Genomic DNA, 20,437 nt, shown 5'->3' with positions numbered 1-20,437 from the left:
TCCAAATCTGACACTTCTAATGACAAGATGGGAAGAGAAAGGAGTGTATATATGGGGCACACTGAGACCTTCTGCAGTAGGTGGAGGAGCATCAGCTCTCCTTCCAGCTGTCACCTCCAGGGCTGATGTGGCAGGAGGAAGGATGCAGAGCCTGACTGGCCTCCCTCCATCTGGCCTGTGCTTCCTGCCAGGCCGCCCACTGGAGCCACAGTGCAAGCTGGTCCTGATGATAACGCCAAGGCCCCACCATCAAGGGCAGGAGATAAGCCAACAGCTGACTGGGCCGTTGCTCTCAGGGGAGAGAAGCCCCTCTAGCAGCCTCCAGCCTGGGAGGTGCTCCGCAGGTAGCAACTCCTGCAGGATTGTGCCAAGGCGAAATCCATTTGCGGGATTGAGAAGCTGCAGCTGGTCCACTTCAGCTCTTTCCCCCAGGGGGAGACTAGAGCTGAGGAGTTTCAACTGTTAGCCAGTGGCAGAATGCAAGGATCTGAAGGACTGCATCTCATCAGTTTCACGCTGTTCCTTTTTGTTGTTGTTGTTGATCGCAAATGTGAGAAGATGAGGCAGAAGCAGTGCCTGAGTACTTTGATTGCCCCTCTACAGCCCTCTACAGCACACCTGGGCTCAGGTCATGGTTCACTTGAGTCATACCTGAAAACCAGCACACCAAGCTCCACTGCCGACTTTCTCACAAGTGCCAGTTATCCAAGGACCCTGTCGGGGTGCAGATTCTGATTCTGCCTGATGAGTCAGCATTCTCCTTTGTGACAGGCGCCTGGGGGATGCCTGCAGGTCCTGCAATCACAAGGCACCTGGTCAGGTGTGCTGCCGGGTGGTCCTTGAGCAGCAGCAGCAGCAGCACTGAGACCACGCCTCAGATCGGCTGGGTCAGAAACCCTGCTAGGCAGTGCTCCAGCTGCCTGCTAGAGTGCAGGACCTCAGGCAGCCCTCTTTTTCACACATGACTCCTCAGTCCCCAAGGCTCCGCTAAGCAAGACCATAGCTGCAGGACAGGCCTGCTGCAGCACGGAAGGCCTGGGGGTCATGCAGCATCTCACACTAGCTGGAACCCAGATGGGGAAGGATGGTACTCAGCTCCACTACCACCGACTGAACAGCCAGCCTCCCACCTGCCTCATCTGCTCCCTTGCATGGCCACCTCCATCCTGCAGGACGCTTTGCCAACCATGAGGCCTCAATCCTCTGCATTTCTGCTTGGTCTCTGTCTGGGCTCTTGTCCACTGGCAATTGAAGGCTACCCCGAAAGACAGAATCACCTCCATCTGCCCTGACAGCACTACCATGTCACCCTGGGTCTCAGTGCCAGATGTCTAGTGAGATATGCTTCTTGCTTACTAAATTACTATATGCTTGGTGTGGGAAAATCTAGAAACTATAAGAGAAAAGAAAACCTCCAGAATCCTACTACCCCAAAATAATCCCACAGACCATTACTTCCTAGGCCATTTTTTGTTGTCAAGACATAATATTCATATCATTTTATGGGTAGAGTATGATAATTCAATATGTGTTATTGAGACATAATATTTGTATCATTTTATGAGTTTGAGTATAAAAATTCAATCTTTGCAATCACTACAGTGATTTAATCAGGGTGATTGGCATGTCCATCTCCTCACACGTTCCTCACCTGCCTGGTAGACCTTCCAGCAACCACCCCATCTCCAAGTATATCCACAGCCCTCTGAGAGCGCCTGAGTACTCTGATGAGCACCCCCACAGCCCTCTGAGCATCCAAGTACTCCATAGCCCTCTCTGAGCACCTGAATACTCTGATTGCACCTCTGCAGCCTGCTGTGAGCTCCTGAGTACTCTAATTGTACCTTTGCAGCCCTCTTTCAGCACCTGAGTACTCTGATAAGCACCTCCTCAGCCCTATCTGAGCCCCTGAATACTCTGATGAGCCCTCCACAGCCCTCTGTGAGCCACTGAGTACTCTGATGAGCACCTCCACAACCCTCTCTGAGCTTCTGAGTACTCTGATGAGCACCTCCGTAGCCTGCTGTGAGTGCCTGAGTACTTTGATTGCCCCTCTACAGCCCTCTCTGAGTACCTGAGTTCCCTGGTGAGCACCTCTGCCACCTGCTGTGATCACCTGAGTACTCTGACTGCACCTCTGCAGCTGACTGTGATCACCTGAATAGCCTGAGGAGCACCTCTGCAGCCTGCTATGAGCACCTGAGTACTCTGATTGCCCCCTCTGCAACCTGCTGTGAGCGCTTGAGTACTCTGATTGCACCTCTGCAACTCTGTCTGAGCACCTGAGTACTCTGATGAGCACCTCTGTAACCCTGTCTGATCACCTGAGACTCTGATTGCACCTCTGCAGCCTGCTGTGATCACCTGAGTACCCTGATGAGCACCTTTGCAGCCCTCTCTGATCACCTGAGTACACTGACTGCCCCTCTGCAGCCTGCTGTGAGTACTCTGATGAGCAACTCTGTGGGCACCTGCACAGACCCAGTTGTTCAAATATTTCCAAAGTGGAGCTCATCTTTGCACAGTCTTTTCATACCATCATAGATGTTTTCAAAGACCACTTTCCTCCTGGATTTATTGAGGCATACTTGATATACAAAAGAAGAATATAATTAACATGTGCAATTCATTGAGCTGTATTAAACATCCATTTCTGTTACCACAATCAAGATAATGCACATAGCCATCACCTCTATAATTTCCTTGTGTGTCTGTGCTCTTCTGCTTTTATTATTGAGCACCTCCACAGAATATGTAACATGAGATCTGCCCTCTTAACAGACTGTTAAGTGAACAATGCCCTATTATTAATCATGAGCACTATGTATAACAACCCACCTGTGGGATGGGAGCCAACTTTGCAAACCATATATCTGATAAGAGGCCAATTCCAAAATATGTAAAGATTCATTCAACTCAGTAGCTAACCATATAAACAAGCAAATAAACCCCAAGTTTAAAAATTGGCGAAGGACTTGAGCAGACATTTCTCCAAGAAGTGGCAGGACTGTCCAGCAGGTGGGTGCCAGAAACTCCTGTCACCAGTCACTGGGGAAACACAAATGGGTGGCATTGTGTTAAGTGAACAAGCCAGGCACCCAAGGATTGGTACTGCGCGGTCTCACCCGTGTGGAATCTGAAGTTGATCTCACCGGTGAGACTGCAGTAGTGGTCTGCAGGGGCTGGGAAGGCCAAGGGCAGGTCAGAGAGGGTACAGGGTGGCTGAAACACTAGAAGGAGAAACAAGCTTGGAAGTTTGCTTTTTTCACAAGGAGAGCATGGATAAATGATATGTTTTATATATTTCAAAGTAGCTAGAAGAGAGGATTTTGAATTTTCTTTCCACAGAGAAATTATAAATGTTTAAAGTGATGAAAATTGACCCAATTTGATCATACATGTATTGAAATATCGCACTGTGTCCTGTAAACATGTATAGTTATTATGTGTCAATTAAAAATAAAATAAAGCATATAAAGAGAAAAAGTCATAATGCTACATTTATAGGATGATTATTATAAAATACATCCTAATGTCATCACTGATAGATGTAAAGCATCCCAATGTACAATCATTCGTCAAAAAAACAAGTAGTTTTTGCAGTATTTTCAGTTTTTCTATTATAATAATGCTGAAATTAATGTTCTTATCAATAAATCTTGACATGATATCATTGACAATGTTTAAGATTTTAAATATTAGTTGGAAAATTTGTCTCCATAAAAAACTAGATATTTGGACTATTAAATCTGCATCAGCAGCTGCGGCACTCTGACCCAGCCACTTGGGCAGGCAGGGCCAGCCGGAGTGACTTCCTCTGGACCTCCCTCCTTGTGTTGGCATTTGCAGGTAACAGAATCAAAATTCCCTATCCAAACCCAAACCTGATGCAATTATTTCATTTTCAAGGCATGTTTAATAAAATGAGAATCAGTCATTAGAAAAGCCAGCATCCCAAGACATTAGATGTTTATTTTCAAATACCTAAATGTTGCTTGACGAAATTTAAATTCTACTACATTTATAATATGAAAGAAAGAAATTAGCTCGGGTTTGAGGAATAAGAATGAAGATTGGTTGGTTTTCATCTCATGCTGTTATGCTAGAATTCGGGACCCCCAAAAGACCACCAGAGACCAAGATCGATGTAAGTAGCAAAAAGACGTTTATTGCAAGCTAGCTCATCCTCTGCACGCACACAGCAACTGGTGACGCTGAGAAGCCCCGAGCCCAGGGTTTTCAGCAGTTTTATACACTCTTTGGGGAAGGCAGAGACTTCACATACATCATAGCATCTCTTAGCAAATCATCACATACCACGGGAAAATCATAAAACAACTCTTAACATTGATTAGCACATTCACTGGCGGAAACAGGCTGGGTAGGGGTGATTGGTTAGTACAAGAGGGGGATTCGTTTGAACTGATTGGTTTAAGCCTCGAGGGGTGTACACACTAAAGTACATGGTTTCCCAACATGTTATCAACCACCATAAACTACTGAGAGGGTCATCTGGCATCCCAGGTATTTTCCCTGTCTCATGATTGGAGGTTGCTAGGGGGTTGATATGGGTCCCCACCTAGCCTGACTGAGTCAGGGACACCTGGTGCAGCAGATCTCTCCTGTTATTTGTAGATAAACAACTCAGCGGGGTGGGTACGTGCTCTGTGGGTCTTTCCAAGGACAAGGGTCACGCCCCCTTCCTTGGACAGGCTTTGCTCTGAGGTAGAGGCTGGTTTCTCAATGCTAAAGCATATTCTAATGCGCCTGGCAGACACTTGCCTGGACCTGTGGGCACCGTGCATTTGCCGGGCACAAGGAAGGTCCTCTTGTGACAGGTGACCTACTGAACTGGGACTGGAGGTGCTGCCTCGCCTGCTTCCCGCAGCAGCTGCTCACCGCCAGGAACCGAGAGGTGCAAAGGCCAGAGCTGGTAGTGCTGGGCACAGGGAGGTCTGACTCCCCCACTGGTATCAGGACTGGCGAGAGAGGCAGGCTGGTTTAACTCATTGTGCAAGACCCGAGACTTCCTCCTGACCTTCCCGCAGACTCTGGGCCTTCCCTAGTACCTACCCATCATGAGCAATTCCCACGAACTCCACCTCCACTCGCTCTCCCTCAGCAGTCTGTTGAGTGCAGGGATGTGTCCCAGCATTGGTTGATAAACTCAACATGTTCTTCAATGCCCCGAGGGTTTTGATTTCAATTCTACGACACCAGGAACTGGAACTTCAAAAGATTCTGATGTTTACAGCCAAGTAGACTGGAGGTTAATCTGCAGAAATTGACAGTGTTTACTTAGTCATTTATTTTGGATTTGGTGCCTATTACTTAAGAGGGGTTTGTAGTAAATATCTGAATTGCATTAAATTACATTGAAATCTTAGTTTTTCAAACGTGTAATCCTTAATGGAGGGAAAATATCAATATAATCCACTGTCATACAACCAAGGTGCATTCACTTCTCATTAGCAATCACAGAAGTGCAGAGGGGACTTGGCTCTGCAAATCAGGAGGCAGGATCCCTTCACCTCTGGCCTTCAGAAGAGCAGACAAATCTAATGTGGAACTTACATATCATAGCCACTCTGTCTCATCCCACAGAGAAGCAGCATCTTCTTTAAGGCAAAGTATGCAAATCTCCCATTTCCTTCTTTGAGCTTTATTTTATTTTTGGCTGACATGCAATAATGAAATCATTTATCTCATAGAAGCTACGACTAGAATATGGTCACCAGAGGTGGGGTGTCCAGGAAGAGGGTGGGGAGGGTTGGTCAGTGAGTCCAGCATTTGTCAGGAGGAATAAGTTCTGGCTTCCTCTTGCACAATAGGGTGACCACAGTTAACAAGAGTGTCTATTTGAAAAAAGCTAGATAAAGGATCTTGAATGCCCTCACCCAAAAACAAGGTGAATGTTTAAAGTGACAGATGTGCTAATAGCCCTGATTTTGTCATTACATGATGAATGCAGGTATCCCTTTGTTCCTAATGCTGCATTCTGGAACCCCAAAGTCCTGTGGTCCACGTATTCCCCAAGGTCACCAGTGGCTCTGCATCTCACACCACCCCTGAGCAGGCATTAGGGCAGTGATCCACCTGGTAGAGTGGGTCACAGCCTTGGTTCTTGACCCACAGGTCTCAGAGCCTATTCCATAAGTCACAGGAAAGGAGAGTGACCCGGCAGGAAGCTCAGGCCAACCTACCATGGCCAGCAGGAGAATGACCAAAGCCGGGCTCAGCCTGATGGAGACAGCCTCCTGCCCTGGCCAAGAATCAGGACCGAGAAGGTCTGACAGGACACTCTGCATGGTGCTACAGATGTGATCTGCTTCCCCCTTGTGTGGAAAGGCTCCAAGGTGTGGATCCAGCACTGACCATAGGACAGACTCCCATGCCTCCCTGAGTAAGGCCAGCACTCCTACCTATTGCAGTGACTTCCTCAGGACCTCCCTCACATCCACTTCCCTCCCTCATTTCCCAGAGCTCTGGTGGGATTCCTTCCTCAGGGAGCCTCTGCAGGTGGGCGGAGGCTCTGCAGGTGGGCGGAGGCTCCCTCCAGAGGCCTGTCTGCATTTGTGCAAAGGCGAGGGGCAGGCAGTAGGCTCACGCGCGTACCTGCCTGAGTCTGAGCATGTGCACAAATGCCCATGTCTTTACATTGTCATTCACTGGCTGCAGAAGTTGGGTACAGGGACATTCCCTGGAGGTTGCTGGGGTCTAACCAGGGGCAGTGCTAGACCTGGGCTTCACCGCTGAGCCACATCCCAGCCCTAAGCGGAGGTAGGTCTAGTCAGAACTGGCTGCAGAGAGTTCCTCTTTCTGGAGATGCTGGCCCCCGAGAGAGGTCCTGGAGAATGACAGTGGCTGGGGAGGGTCGTCACCTCCTCTCTCATCACCTCGACATTGGTATTTGAGCCCATTAGCTAGATAACATCAGTGGGGAGGCGAGGCAGGAAAAAGGAATGCACAGCTGTGTGTGGGCCTTGTTCTACCCCTTGGTGGCCATGAGACCTGAGGTCACTTGCCCACCCACAGCTTCAGTGGCCTCATCTGTCATGTGGGGGACTGAGTCGGAGTAGCTTGGATAATTCCAGTAAGACTGAAGGAGCACCCAAACTATGATCATCACTACTATGCAGCGACTCATGGGGGTTTGCCAGCAGTAGGCCACGTCAACCACATAGTCAGCACAGTGACTGTGGGCTCTAAGTAACAGACTAGCTCTAGAATTATTCATTCATCGTCATAATGTAAATGATAAAAATTTGATTAAATTTTTAATCAATGATTAAAATAATATTGGTTGGATGCCATCAGTACACCAGGCATCAAGTCCTATGGTACGATAGTGGAAAATGGATAATCTTCTAGGACAGTCACACATACTATCCTCATAGAACTGAGGAGTCACAATCACATATTGCAAATTCTTTTATGAACAGATATGAAAATTGATGACGAGTAGGTTCATGTGGCCTGGCCAGCTGCCAGAACAGCCTCAGAACAGGGCAGTGTGCAAACCTGACTGATTCTTAGGCTGAACCCTTAGCAGTTGAACCAGCCACGGAGGGTTCCACTACACAAAGCCAAGAGCAGACTGACCCTCATGAAACGTGGGTTCACTTCTGGAAGAATCTAAAATGTCACTCAAGGTGATAGTCCTTATACACTACACAAAAGATCACAACAGTCAGATGGAGACATCAAATGAAATCAAAGACCAATGTGACTTACAAATAGAGACACACACACACAAAACAAACAAACAAACAAAAAACAGCAAAAATGCTAACAAGCCAAATCCAGAGCAAGACAGATGCAGTAAGAACTAGAAAAGGATTCTATACTACGAGAGGAGGGGTTTATCTCCCAAATGCAGCAGTGGCCGACATGTGAAAGGTCAATGGATAAAGCAAGTGGCATAATTAAAAAAGGGAACTTCCTCAGTGTGTGAAGACCACCCGTGAAAACCACAGCCGAGGTCACACTGGACTGACAGACCCAGCTCCCCGCAAGGACAGGAATGAGGCATGCAGGCCAGCATCCACCCCTTCCACCTGACACTGCTTGGGAAGTCCTGGTCATGTTACGAGCACCGAAGAAAACAGAAGCTTCCACCATGGAGAGGGAAAAGAAGACCACCCACATCCATAGGTAACACGGCCTCATAGGTAAAAACAAAGCAAAGTTACAAAAAGGACATAGGGAACAAGTTATGCTAGATAAGCGAATTTAACAAAATCCCAGAGGCTATTTTTTTGTGTTCTAATTAGTTATACAGGACAGTAGGATGCACTTTGAGCCATCATGCATAAATGGAGTACAACTTTTTTTCTTCTGGTTGTATCTGATGTCAAATCACACCAGTGGTGAAGTCAAATATGTACATCGGGTAATAATACCTGCTTAATTCTACTATCCTTCCTACCTGTTTTCCTTCTCTCCTCCCTTCACTCCCTCTACCTAATCTAAAGTCTATTCTTCCCTGGCCTCCCCACCTGAGTGGGAATTAGCATCCACATATCAGAGAAAACATTCAACCTTTGGTTTTGGGGGGATGAGCTTATTTCACTTAGCATGATATTCTCCAGCTCCATTTACCGGTAAATGCCACCATTTCAGAAGATGAATGGATAAAGAAAATGTGTTGTGGGTGTACACACACACACACACATACACACACACACACAATGAAATATCACTTATCTTTAAAGAAGAATGAAATGATGGCATTTGCCAAAGGCTATTTTGAAAATGAAAAATCCAGTATTCAATTTGTGTGAAACCAATTCTTAAATTCATTTGACCCTAAAGAGCAAAAACAATCTTTAAAAAAAAAAGTTGAAGGATTCACACTTCCTGACTGCAAAACTTACTACAAAGCTGCAGTCATCAAAAGTGTGATGCCATCACAAGGACAGGACAACCATCAGTGTGGAGATGACCACACTGACCTCTGACATGGCCTCAGTGGAGAAAGTGTCCTGTCTCAAAAAGTGGCAAGAAGACAACTGGATGTGCACCTGCCAAAGATCAGACCCCTGCCTCACACCACGTGTGACATCCAAGATACCTGAGGCCTAGGTGAGAGCCTAAAGTGGAAGACCCTCAGAAGAAAACAGCAGCAAGTCCACAGGACCCCGGTTGTGCCACAGTGTCTTAAATATGACACCAAAGCCACAAGCAACACAAGAAACAGGTGAAGTGCAAAATTAGGGACTGGTGTCCAAAAAGGAAAAGGCTAAGCGAGGGAGAGACGGTACTGTCAAATCAGACACCTCCTAAGGGTCTGGCAGCCACCATACATGAGAACTCTTAAGTCTCAACAACAGAAAAACACACCAAGGAAAAAATGGACAAAAGACTTAAATAGACATTTCCCCAAAGAAAATAAGCAAGAGACCAACAAACACATTTCCAAATGTACAACATGATTAGTCATTAGGAAAATGAACATGTACATTCAGAAAAATGAGAAGGTACCTGCCATTTGCATGTGATATATCAAAGAACATAAATGCATGAATAACTAATTAAAACAAATAAAAAAATAAAAAAACTAAAAGAGATATCCTTCCCATTACAAAGGCTATTTAAGAAAAGAGAGAGGGACAGAGGCAGGTGGACAGACGGCCCACTCCTGTAATCACAGCTACAGGGGGCTCAGCAGAATTATCACAAAGTCAAGGCCAGCTGGGCTTCTTATTGAGATCCTGTCTCAAATGAAGAGGTCTCTGGATGTGGCTGAGTGGTAGAGACTTGTCAACAGGCACGAAAAAGGAAGGAGGGAAGGAAACAGTCAGTGCTGGTCATGGTGTGGAGCACAGGGACAGACCTCCTTACAGAAGGGTACAATCCCACACTGTGGAAAGCCGGGAGGGGCACGTGAAGTCATCAAAGAATGCATGAGACCTGCAGTTCCACTCCCAAGTGCCTGAGAAGAAAGGCAAACAACACCTGCAGGTGAATGTGCACAGTGTGTCTATTCCCTGAAGCCACAAAGGGAGGCCACCCTTACAGTCACCACGCGGTGGACACAAATACCATCCTCAGATGAACAAGCCAAGGAGGCAGGGGCAGATGATGGGAATCCCCTGCAAGGAGAACAGGTTACTGGCACACGCAGCACATGCCACCCTGAACACTTCCTCCAAGTGGAAGAAGTAGCACAGTAGGGCCGTATATTTCATGATTCTGTTAACATGGGATCCACATGAGGCAAATCCATACAAACAAAAAGAAGATCCCTAGTTGCGGGGGGCTAGGGGCTTGGCAGAGGCAGGGGAGGCACCAACAGGTAGAGGTTTGCTGCTTGCAGTAATAAAAGGGTCTGGAACGACGTAGCACTGAGGGTTGTACACTATTTTGAATTGACCTACTGCTACACTTTAAAATGTCTGCATCTGTGGTGTATATTATCACAATACAAATAAACTCACACTAGCAAGAAATATGCTGCCTCATAAGCAGGGGTAGACAAATAATGAAATGACTAATAAAGAAAAAGAGTCTACTACAGCCTCTGCCAAAATCAGTGTAAGAGATAACTATGTCAGACTTCCCCCAACACCGCTCACATCGCCACATGCAGACTCATTCCTGGCTCTGCAAGCAATGCTCCAGTGTGGGCAGACACAAAAACAAACCCCAGTGTTCATAAAAGAAGCACACCTGTGCCCTCACTGCAGAGAGTGTAATTGTCCACAGGGAACAGTCCCGGAGTGTCCCTCCTGCACTCCACTCCCTGGTGCACCCCCACAGCCTCCTCTCTTCTTGAAAGCTCCAGGGATGAGCAGCAGGCTCAGGACGTGCAGGGCTGTGCATCAGTTTGTCCCTGGGGTCCTCTGCATTTCCCCTCTGGAGCATGGCAGGCTGTCCTCCCTCCATGGGCTATTCTCAGCAAAGCTGGGGTGTGTTTTCAGTTCCAAGGCATCTGATCTAAGACTTAAGAAGATGTCCTTGGATGTGCGCTGGGCAGAGCCGGGCACAGTGCCCCACTGAGCTGGCTTCCCAGAGCTGGGATGGTGAGGTCCCAAGGCTGATCTGCTCCTCCTGATCCCACATGCTCTGAATGCATGGGCATTACCAGTTCCCAAGGTTGTCCCCCTTCCTCCATGTCCCCTGCAGGAAGCAGAAGGTGGCTGCTGGCTCACCCTCCTGAGTGACCTTGGGTTTGCTCCTCTCTCGTGGGGGACAAGGGGACTGGGTCTCAGGCTTCCTGGTAAGTCCAGTGCAGGCTGAGGGGCACAGATCACTGAAATGCTCTGCTTTCCTCCTCCATGGCCAGGGTGTTTAGCGGTCGTCCACACACTGGGGGCACATGGGGCTGCATGGTGAGCTCAGGCCAATGAGGACTCAAGGCTCTTCTCAGGGTCACTGGGCCACCACTCTCTGATGACATGGCATGGAGGAGGGAAGCTGACGAGGTCAGAGTGAGGGCTGCTGACTGTGTCACTGGGGACTGGAGCTGAACGTGGCAGCAGGGTTCACTGTGACAGGATCGTACCCACGTGGGACAGAACTGGCTGCCTTCAGTGCCAGTGCCCCTCACTCCCTCACCTTCCCCCTGCCCTGCTGGTCTTCCTCCACTGACTCAGGGTTTCTGACTGGGCTGTGTGTGCCTCAGCTGGGTCCCTGGCTGTGCTCAGGGCGCACAGAGCATCCCTGAGCCAACTCCAGACTGCAGCTGCTCCCTCCCCCAAGCCCCTTCCTCTGCTCCTCCAGCTCCCTGTTTCCATGGGTGGCCCCTCCCCTTCTGTCTCCCTTCTTCCACACAGGAGAGAACACCGGGGCCCTGCACTCTGCGCCTGGCTTACTTCTGCAGGAGGACATCTCCAGTGTTGAGGTGAGAGTGTGGTTGTCACTCTGAAAGAGGCCACCTCTTCCTCTGCTGGGACTGTGGCCTTTGGGCTAGCTCCAGGGTCACCAGGAGCTCAGGCTGTGGATGCCTCTGGACATTGCTGGAAACAGCCCAGAGCATCAGGAGGGTTGCTGGGCCTCCTAGAGTCGGCTGGACTGTTCTATTGCAGGCACCCCCTTGGCGTCCATCTCTTGGTGACATTTCTGCATTTGCCAGGGTGTCAGCTATGAGTCAGCATCGTTTCTCTCTGTCCACAGGTGGGGGGGACACTTCCTCCCACAAGTGACAGGGCAGGTGTCAAACCAGCCTTCTGCTTTTCAGGTCAGCTGTGGGGCCTCCTTGCAAGGACCCATCACTGGGACTCCTGCATGACGCAGTGGCAGAAAACTAGCCAGGCTCCCCCATCCCCATGTCCCAGGTATGAAGCCAGCCATGCTCTGAGGGCCTCAGCTGCCTGTGACATGAAGGAGGTGAGGATGCATTCCTCAAGACACCCTCTCCAGGGTCCAGCACACCGCTGGCCGACTGTCTGCAGAGCAGACCCTGTCTGGGCACGACTCCTCTCCCACAGTCTCCCAGGGGAAATGCCTGGCGCTCTCTGAGTCCCATTTCTACCTGTGCCAAGGAGTCCCTGTGTGTTCTCTAACTGACTGATTGGTGCACACTCTCTGTGTGTGTTTAAGAGGCTCCTGGGAGCTGGGATTCGGGTGCTCACCGGGTGGACATGACCTCAGGGTCACTAGTACAGCATCATCATGGCCTCTGCTGCTTCCTCAGGGAGTCCCTTCACACTGCTCTCTTCTGGGAAGGACATAAGGTACTGTGGTCAACTGTACTCACATGCTGGGACAGAACCTGACCCTCCTGCCAAACACCAGTGGTGCCATGGGTTTCCCTCTACCCGTCCTCCAGGCAGGCTGCTCTCCAGCCCTGGTGACCTGCCCCCTGCTCTCCCTTCCCAGGTCCACCTGCAGGTATTGCATAGCCCTGAGTTCCCAGGTAAAACACTCAGTGAATATGCTGTTCCTGCCCCCCCTGACCATGCCCAGGCACAGGGCTGGTGAGTGCCACTCTGCATCCTGAAACAGAGCCAGCTATTACCAAGGTGAACAGGTGCTCAGACGTGGCTGGTTGGTTCCCTGTCTGCAGAGCATGTTCTGGGCCTCTCCACAAGCCACTGGCGGTCCCAAGACACCTTTCCTGCCAACCCCAGTGAGGTTCTGCTAGCAGCCCCTCAACTCCAGGTCTGCAGTGCCCTGACCACAGGCCATCTGACCACCCATCAAGTCACATCCACAAAGACACATGAAGTGACTCTGCATCAGACCCTGATAGATTCTGAGCACCCAGAAGCAAATAAACCAAAGGACTGAGCCCACAGGGAACTGGTAGTCTATGAGTAAGATAGGGTCCAGCATACCGGCAGAGCAGCTAGCCAAAGATGGTAGCCACCAAGGCTGAGGGCAGGCGAGGAGAGGTGGAGAGGGCTTTGAGGAGGGCCTCCATTACAGGCCACCATTGAAAACGCCACGATGGAGTGGGTGAGAGTCTGGGAGGCTGGCTGCTACAGAGCGTAGAGCAGGGGCCATCTCTGCACCAAGGCCCTGGGGTGGGCACAGGTCCTGTGGTCCTAGCACATCTTAGTGTCCTGCTTGGTTTTGAGGGAAGACTTGGAAAGGAAGCACAGAGACAAGTTAGGGTATCAGATCAAACCTCAGGTGGAAAATGGCCACAGGATGGCTGGGTGGTGGGACCCCAGGTGGCAAGGAGGGGTGAGTCTGGAGATGTCACGGACAAAGCTGGTTGTGTGATTGGCAGGACTCTGATGTGACTCCTGCCCTGCAGTTCATCACATGGAACACCACCCTCTGCCCGGTACTGCACCCCCGTGTCACTGCACACTCAGGCACAGGCCAGATGCTGCTGGCACAAGTGACCTTTCCACTGGAACCAGTGCTAATGTCATGCATGAACCTCCACATCTCCCTAGGCTGTGCCTGTCTAGTCCTCTCAAACGGCCCTCTCTACCTCAGGAAGACCACACAAAGTGTCCAGGAGCATTCTGAGAGCTCGGGGAGCAAGCTCATGGTTCATGGCTCCTAAGTGGTGAGATGGCTTCCTGCATCATGTCCTGTGCCCCCAGCATGGGTGGCCTTTTGGCCCCACCCTCTGGGCATCAGAGGCTGGAAATGACCAATAGAAGTTCTCCTGCCACGTTTGTGCTCCTGGGCTTCTCTGCTCGCCCCTCACTGGAGCCCATCCTCTTCATGGTGGTCTTGGTGTGCTATGTGGTGTCTATCCTGGGCAATGCCACCATCATCCTGGTCACCCGTGTGGACATGCGCCTCCACACGCCCATGTACTTCTTTCTTGCCAACCTGTCCTTCCTGGACATCAGCTTCACCACAAGCATTGTCCCACAACTGCTGGTCAACCTCTGGGGACCACAGAAAACCATAAGCTATGGCGGGTGCGTGGTGCAGTTCTATGTGTCCCACTGGCTGGGGGCCACTGAGTGTGTCCTCCTGGCCGTCATGTCCTATGACCGCTATGCTGCCATCTGTAAGCCCCTCCACTACACTGTCATCATGCACCCACAGCTTTGCCTTGGCCTGGCCTTTGCCTCCTGGTTTGGGGGCCTGACCACCAGCATGGTCGGCTCCACGCTCACCATGCTCCTGCCTCTTTGTGGGCACAATCACATCGACCACTTCTTTTGTGAGATGCCTCTCATTATGCAACTGGCCTGTGTGGACACCAGGCTCAACGAAGTCGAGATGTACGTTGCTAGTTTCATCTTTGTGGTCTTACCGCTGGGCCTTATCCTGGTGTCCTACGGACATATTGCCCAGGCTGTGTTGAAGATCCGGTCAGCAGAAGGGCGGAGAAGAGCATTCAGCACCTGCTCCTCCCACCTGGCCGTTGTGTCCTTGTTCTACGGGAGCATCCTCTTCATGTACCTGCAGCCAGCCAAGAGCAGCTCCCACGAGCAGGGCAAGTTCATAGCTCTCTTCTACACCGTGGCCACCCCCATGCTGAACCCCCTCATCTACACACTGAGGAACAGGGACGTGAAGAATGCGCTCAGATTCTGTGCTGGAGCCCTGCTGGGAGTGTGCCGATCGTGACCGTGAAGAGTTACGTGTGATGACTGGCATCCCGTCCTGTGGACACTGATATGCACGAGTGTTTCACATCTGTGTTGTTACTGATGCACTGTTCATTGTTTGTAATTATGTCTGCCTTTGAGGGTGCTTTCAGTGACTCAGTGAATGGACATTGATAACCTAATAAAGGCTAGGTGGTTGCCGAGCTCTGGGGTGTGACCTGAGTTTGAAGTCTGGCTTTGTCAGTCCACAGGTGTGCTTACACTTTTACCTCCAATGCTTTGGGGTTTTATAAGAACCACATATTTTTCTTGTCCCTCATCCCAGTGTGATCTCCTTAACACCTACTAACTTTCTTGTGGGGAGGGTCTCAGGGGTTTCTTCTGTTATTCACAGGAAGCCCCCTCCAACTAATCTGAGTTTCTGCTGACAAGGACAATCTTGGTGAGCCCTAGATGGCTTCAGAGAGGTGGGTCCCAGGTAAACCACTATGGAGCAGAGGGTGGGGACGTGCCATCCCAACCCCTGCTTCAGGGAGGAGAGAAGCCCTTGGGGTGAGTCCTGTAGCCGAGGGCTAAGGATGTGGTCCTACCTCTGTAGTGGAGCCTCAGCACCCCCTTGTGGTGGGTAGAGGGACGTGCCCTGCTGTGCACTCCAGGATGTGTGGAGAGGAGTCCTCCTCCTGGGAGGCTCCTGAGGTGCAAACCCCCAGCAGAGATCAGCCTCTGTTCAGAGCCAGGGCGTGTTGATCTCATCTCTCCAGAGCAGCCTCCACTTAGCACAGCCCTCAGGGCCTGAGTGTCCCCAAGCCCCAGCTGCTGAAACCTCCTCCTTGGACTCTTTCACAGCCCATCCTGCAGTACATGGATCTGGTCTGTGCAAAAGAATCCAGCTGACAACCCTTCCCACCCCATCCCACCTTATCATGGTGAGAAGGGAGGCTCAGAGCTGTTCTAACCAGCCTCACTTTCAGGCCCCTCTAGCTGCAGCTCAGTAAGTGACAGAAAGAGGAAGAGGTCACCAGTCCAAGCCCCGCCCCACCCCAGCCCCAGTACTTAGCTCAAGAAAACTGGAGAAGACACTCAGGCATATGCAGCAAACTTCCACCTTTTTTTTCCCCAGTACTGGGGATTGAACCCAGAGGCACCTAACCACTGAGCCACATCCCCAGCCCTTTTTTATTTTGAGACAAGGTCCCACTTAATTGCTGAGGCTGGCCTTGAACTTGCATCCTCCTGCCTCAGCCTCCTGAGCCACTGGGATGACGACGGTTTGGACACCTCAATGCAGCCAAGTGGAGCCAATGTTTTTTACTTTCATGAAGAATCTTTTTCCTTCTTCCTTTTTTCTTTTTCCTTCTTCCTTTTTTCTTTTTCTTTCTTTCTTCCCTTTTTTGTTATTGTTATTGCTGTGCCGATTAGTTCCTGGGTCTATACACCTACATATTTGGTTCCCTTTTCTCCTCTTCAGAATTCTTATGACAATCCTTTTTCCCCATGTTGTCTCTTCAGGGTTAAAAGTTTTGCTTGTTTATTTTGGTTTTCCTTTGTTTTGTTTTGTTTGTTTCTCTTCCCCTGCTTTCTTCTCCCACTAATAGCCAATTTCTCTTGCGCTCTCTTTCCATTTACTTTTTGTTCTATGTTTTTTCTCCTCCTTCTTATAACCATTGCTGGATACTTCTCTTGTGCATTCTTTCCATTCTTTCCATTCAGTTTGAGCATTCTAAACTTTCTCCTACCTTTTTATCCCATTCTTTTACAATGAGCTGTAGTTTCAGCACCTTTTAGAACATTTGGTCTGCATAACTCCTGCCCTGTTCATGCTTCTGCAGCTCTCCCAGCATGAACCACGTGGCTGGCATCTAGATCATGGTTATTGACTTCTTGCTGTTGGCAATTGCTGACCCCACCTTTCCTGTCTCTTGTTAATTAGTGTTGTGGGTATCATAGTAAGGACTGTGCATTTGTTTTAATGCTGTTTATTTCTTGCATTGTTTGTGGCTATTATTTGTTTCCTCCCTATTCTGTGAGGTTCTGGGAATCTGCAGGGACACCACAAGTTCACAAGGAGGAGAGACTGCTGCTGAACTAAACCCAGATGAGAGAAAGTGCACCTTCCTCCACACACAAAGTAATGACCCTCAAACTTCAGCTCTACTTGGTACCAATAGGTGGCTCATCTCGGCATAATCTCAGTGAAGACTGTTTGGACCTGAAAAATATTATAAATTAAACAGGCTTAACAGACATTTACAGACTATTTAATCCAACAAGAGCCAAATACACTTTATTCTCAGTGGCTTATGGATCCTTCTCCACAATAGACCATATTTTAGACCACAAAGCAACTCTTAAAAATTCAAAAGATTGATATTCCTTGCATCTTATTGGATCATAAAGGAATCACATTATAAATCAGAAAAAAACCCACAGAAACTACATAAACACATGGAAATTGAACAATACAGTTTTGAATAATGATTGGGTGATAGAAGAAATAAGGGGAGAAATTTCAAAAGTGTTTGGATCAAACCTCTGAAATAATAACAAGGTGATTCTATTAGGAAGGCTTATGGCTATGAGTGCCTACATAAGAAAATCAGAAAGATCCCAAATAAATAACACACTGATGCATCTCCAGGTCCTTGAAAAACAAGAACAAACAAATTCCAAAACCAGTGGAAGGAAAGAAATAATTCCAATCAGAACCAAAATCAATGAAACTGAGAATTTCAAAAGAAAATATAAAGGATCAAAAACAGTTGGTCTTTGAAAAGATAAACAAATTGATGAGCCCTTAGCCAAACTAACCAAATAAAAAGAGAGATGACCTCAAATGAATGACATTAGAGGTGAGAAAGGAGAAATCACTACAGACATCATAGAAATCCTGAGGATCATTTTGAAAACATGTATTTCAGTAACAAAAACCTAGAAGAAATGGATACATTCCTAGACACATGTGACCTGCCAAAATTGAATCATGAAGACGTAGAAAACCTAAGCAGACCAATAACTAGCAATGAGAAAGAAGCTGTAACAAAAGGCCTTCCAACAAAGAAAAGCCCAGGACCAAATGGATGCTCAGCTGAATTCTACTAAACCTTTACAAAAGAACTAATGCAAATGCTCCCCCAAAATGATTCCATGAACCAGAAAGGGATGGAATATTTCCAAATTCACCCTATGAAGTCATAATCATACTCATACCAAAACCAGATAAGGACATATCAAGGAAAGAAAACTACAGACCAATATCCCTGACAAACTTAGATGCAAATCCTTTAAAAGTAGTAACAAATTATATTCAACGTATTAAGGAGACTGTACATCATTGGGCTGGGGATGTGGCTCAAGTGGTAGCGCGCTCGCCTGGCATGTGTGTGGCCCGGGTTCGATCCTCAGCACCACATACAAACAAAGATGTTGTGTCCACCAAGAACTAAAAAATAAATATTAAAATTCTCTCTCTCTCTCTCTCTCTCTCTCTCTCTCTCTCTCTCTCTCTCTTAAAAAAAAGAAGACTGTACATCATGATTAAATTGGTTTTAGCAGGGTTGCAAGGACTGCTTTACACATGCAAATTGATAAATTTATCACATAAAGACAAATACTGACAAAAATTACTTAGTCATCTCAACAGATACAGAGGAAATCCTTGACAAAATTTAGCACCCAATCATGATAAAAACACTAAAGAATTGGGGCTAGAAAGACCCTACCTCAATATCATGAAGGCTTTATATGAAAAACCCAAGATAAAATCACGTGAATGGAGAAAAACTGAAGCCACTTCCTCTAAAATCAGGAATAAGAATGTCGACTTTCACCACTTCTATTTAATATAGCAGTAAAAATTCTAGCCACAGCAATTATGCAAGAGGAGGAAATGAGAGGAATAAAAACAAGAAAGCAAGAAGTCAAATTATCACTGTTTGCAGGTGAAATGATCTTGTGCTTAGGAAATCTGCTAGAACTAATAGACTCACCAAAGTAGCAGGTTCCAAAATCAATATACAAAAATCAATAGCTTTCCCATATACCACTGTGAATCTGCTAAGAAAGATATCAGGGAAACAATTCCATTCACAATAGCCTTAAAAAAATAAATACCTAAGACCAAATATAACCAAAGAGGTGAAAGCCCTCTACTATAAAAACTATTACACTAAAGAAAGATATTGACAAAGACATAAGAAAATGGAAAGACCTCCCATTTCATGGACAGGCAGTATGAATAATGTTAAAATGACCAAACTAATAAAAAGCAATATACAGATTCAAAAATACCAATGACATTCTTCACAGAACTAGAAAAAAAAAACAGTTCTCAAATTCATTTTGAGAATTAAAAGACCCAGAAAAGCCAAAGAAATTCTAAGGGGGAAAAAAAAGAAGAAAGAAAGAAAGAAATGCCTGAGGATCACAATGCCTAACTTCAAATTATACTGCAGAGCAAAACAGCAAAAAATGCAGGGCACTGGCTTGAAAACAGACACACAGACCAGTGGAACAGAACAGAAGACAAGGAGATAAACTTGCACAAATAACATCATCTGATCCCTGAAAAGGTGCCCAGACCATACACTGGAGAAGAGACAGCCTCTTTAACAAATGGTGCTGGAAAAACTGCTTATCCATATTTAGAATGAGACTAGACCCTAATCTCTCCCTCTGCAAAAATCAACTCAAAATGGATCAAAGACCTAGGAATCATTTCAGAAGCTATGAAACTGCTAAAATAAAATGAAGGGTCAATGTTCCAACATAGAGGCACAGGTAATTAATTTCTCAATAGGACCTCGAAATCTCAAGAAATAATTCCAACAGTTAATTAGTGGTATGTCATCAAATCAAAGGGCTCTGCACAGCTAAAAAAAAAAAAAAAAGCAATTAGAAATGTGAAAAGAGAACACACAGAATGGGAACAAATCTTTGCTAGCTACTCTTCAAATAGAGGATTAGTATCTAAAATATGTAAAGAACTCAAAACAGCACCAAAAACAAACAAACAAAAAAAGACCAAATAACTCAATTAATAAATGGGCAAATGAACTAAGCAGACATTTCTTAAAAGAAGAAGAACGAATGGCCAATAGATATATGAAAAATATTAAACATCATTAGCAATTAGGGAAATGCAAATCAAAACTACACTGAGATTTGATCTCACACCAGTCAGAATGGCAGTGATCAAGAAGACAAATGATAATAAATAATAGTGCTGGAAAGGATGTGGGGGAAAAAGAACACTTCTACACTGTTAGGGGTTGTAAATTAGGACAACCACTATTGAAATCAGTATTGAGCCTTCTCCAAAGAGTAGCAGCAGAGCCACAATGTAACCAGCCATGCCACAGCTCAGTATCTATCCTAAAAAATTAAAGTCAGCATTCTGTACGTAGCAATCTGTGCATACCCATGTTTAACACAGCACAATTCATAGTAGCCAAACTCTGGATCCAGCTTCC

At 47.3% G+C, this 20,437-nt stretch overlaps 1 protein-coding gene and 1 long non-coding RNA gene across 5 annotated transcripts; one reads left to right on the top strand and one right to left on the bottom strand.

Annotated features, from left to right (window-relative positions):
* Window positions 1-4,148: 4,148 nt before the first annotated feature.
* LOC120885418 (uncharacterized) lies at window positions 4,149-11,334 on the bottom strand. 2 transcript variants are annotated; one of them, XR_013433578.1, is made up of 2 exons: window positions 10,672-11,334; window positions 4,149-5,275 (listed from the first exon to the last, which is right to left on the bottom strand). It is a non-coding gene; the product is annotated as an uncharacterized LOC120885418 (long non-coding RNA). The 2 variants fall into 2 exon arrangements; XR_013433579.1 differs by having other exon boundaries at window positions 11,154-11,334.
* On the top strand, window positions 11,001-15,186 carry LOC144374045 (olfactory receptor 2C3-like). 3 transcript variants are annotated; one of them, XM_078037010.1, is made up of 3 exons: window positions 11,001-11,221; window positions 11,778-11,845; window positions 12,182-15,186. In XM_078037010.1, exon 3 carries the CDS (start codon window positions 13,972-13,974, stop codon window positions 14,986-14,988), a length of 1,017 nt encoding a protein of 338 aa, XP_077893136.1. In that variant the 5' UTR covers window positions 11,001-11,221; window positions 11,778-11,845; window positions 12,182-13,971; the 3' UTR covers window positions 14,989-15,186. The 3 variants fall into 3 exon arrangements, with proteins under 3 accessions (XP_077893136.1, XP_077893135.1, XP_077893137.1); XM_078037009.1 differs by having other exon boundaries at window positions 11,001-11,845; window positions 12,182-12,278; window positions 12,544-15,186; XM_078037011.1 differs by having other exon boundaries at window positions 11,001-11,845; window positions 12,182-12,677; window positions 12,823-15,186.
* Window positions 15,187-20,437: the final 5,251 nt, after the last annotated feature.

Source organism: Ictidomys tridecemlineatus, unplaced genomic scaffold (genome assembly GCF_052094955.1).
Source record: "Ictidomys tridecemlineatus isolate mIctTri1 unplaced genomic scaffold, mIctTri1.hap1 Scaffold_562, whole genome shotgun sequence".
Taxonomy (NCBI): domain Eukaryota; kingdom Metazoa; phylum Chordata; class Mammalia; order Rodentia; family Sciuridae; genus Ictidomys; species Ictidomys tridecemlineatus.
The sequence above is the reverse complement of the archived record's forward strand: the minus strand, read 5'-3'. Positions and strand labels throughout refer to the sequence as shown.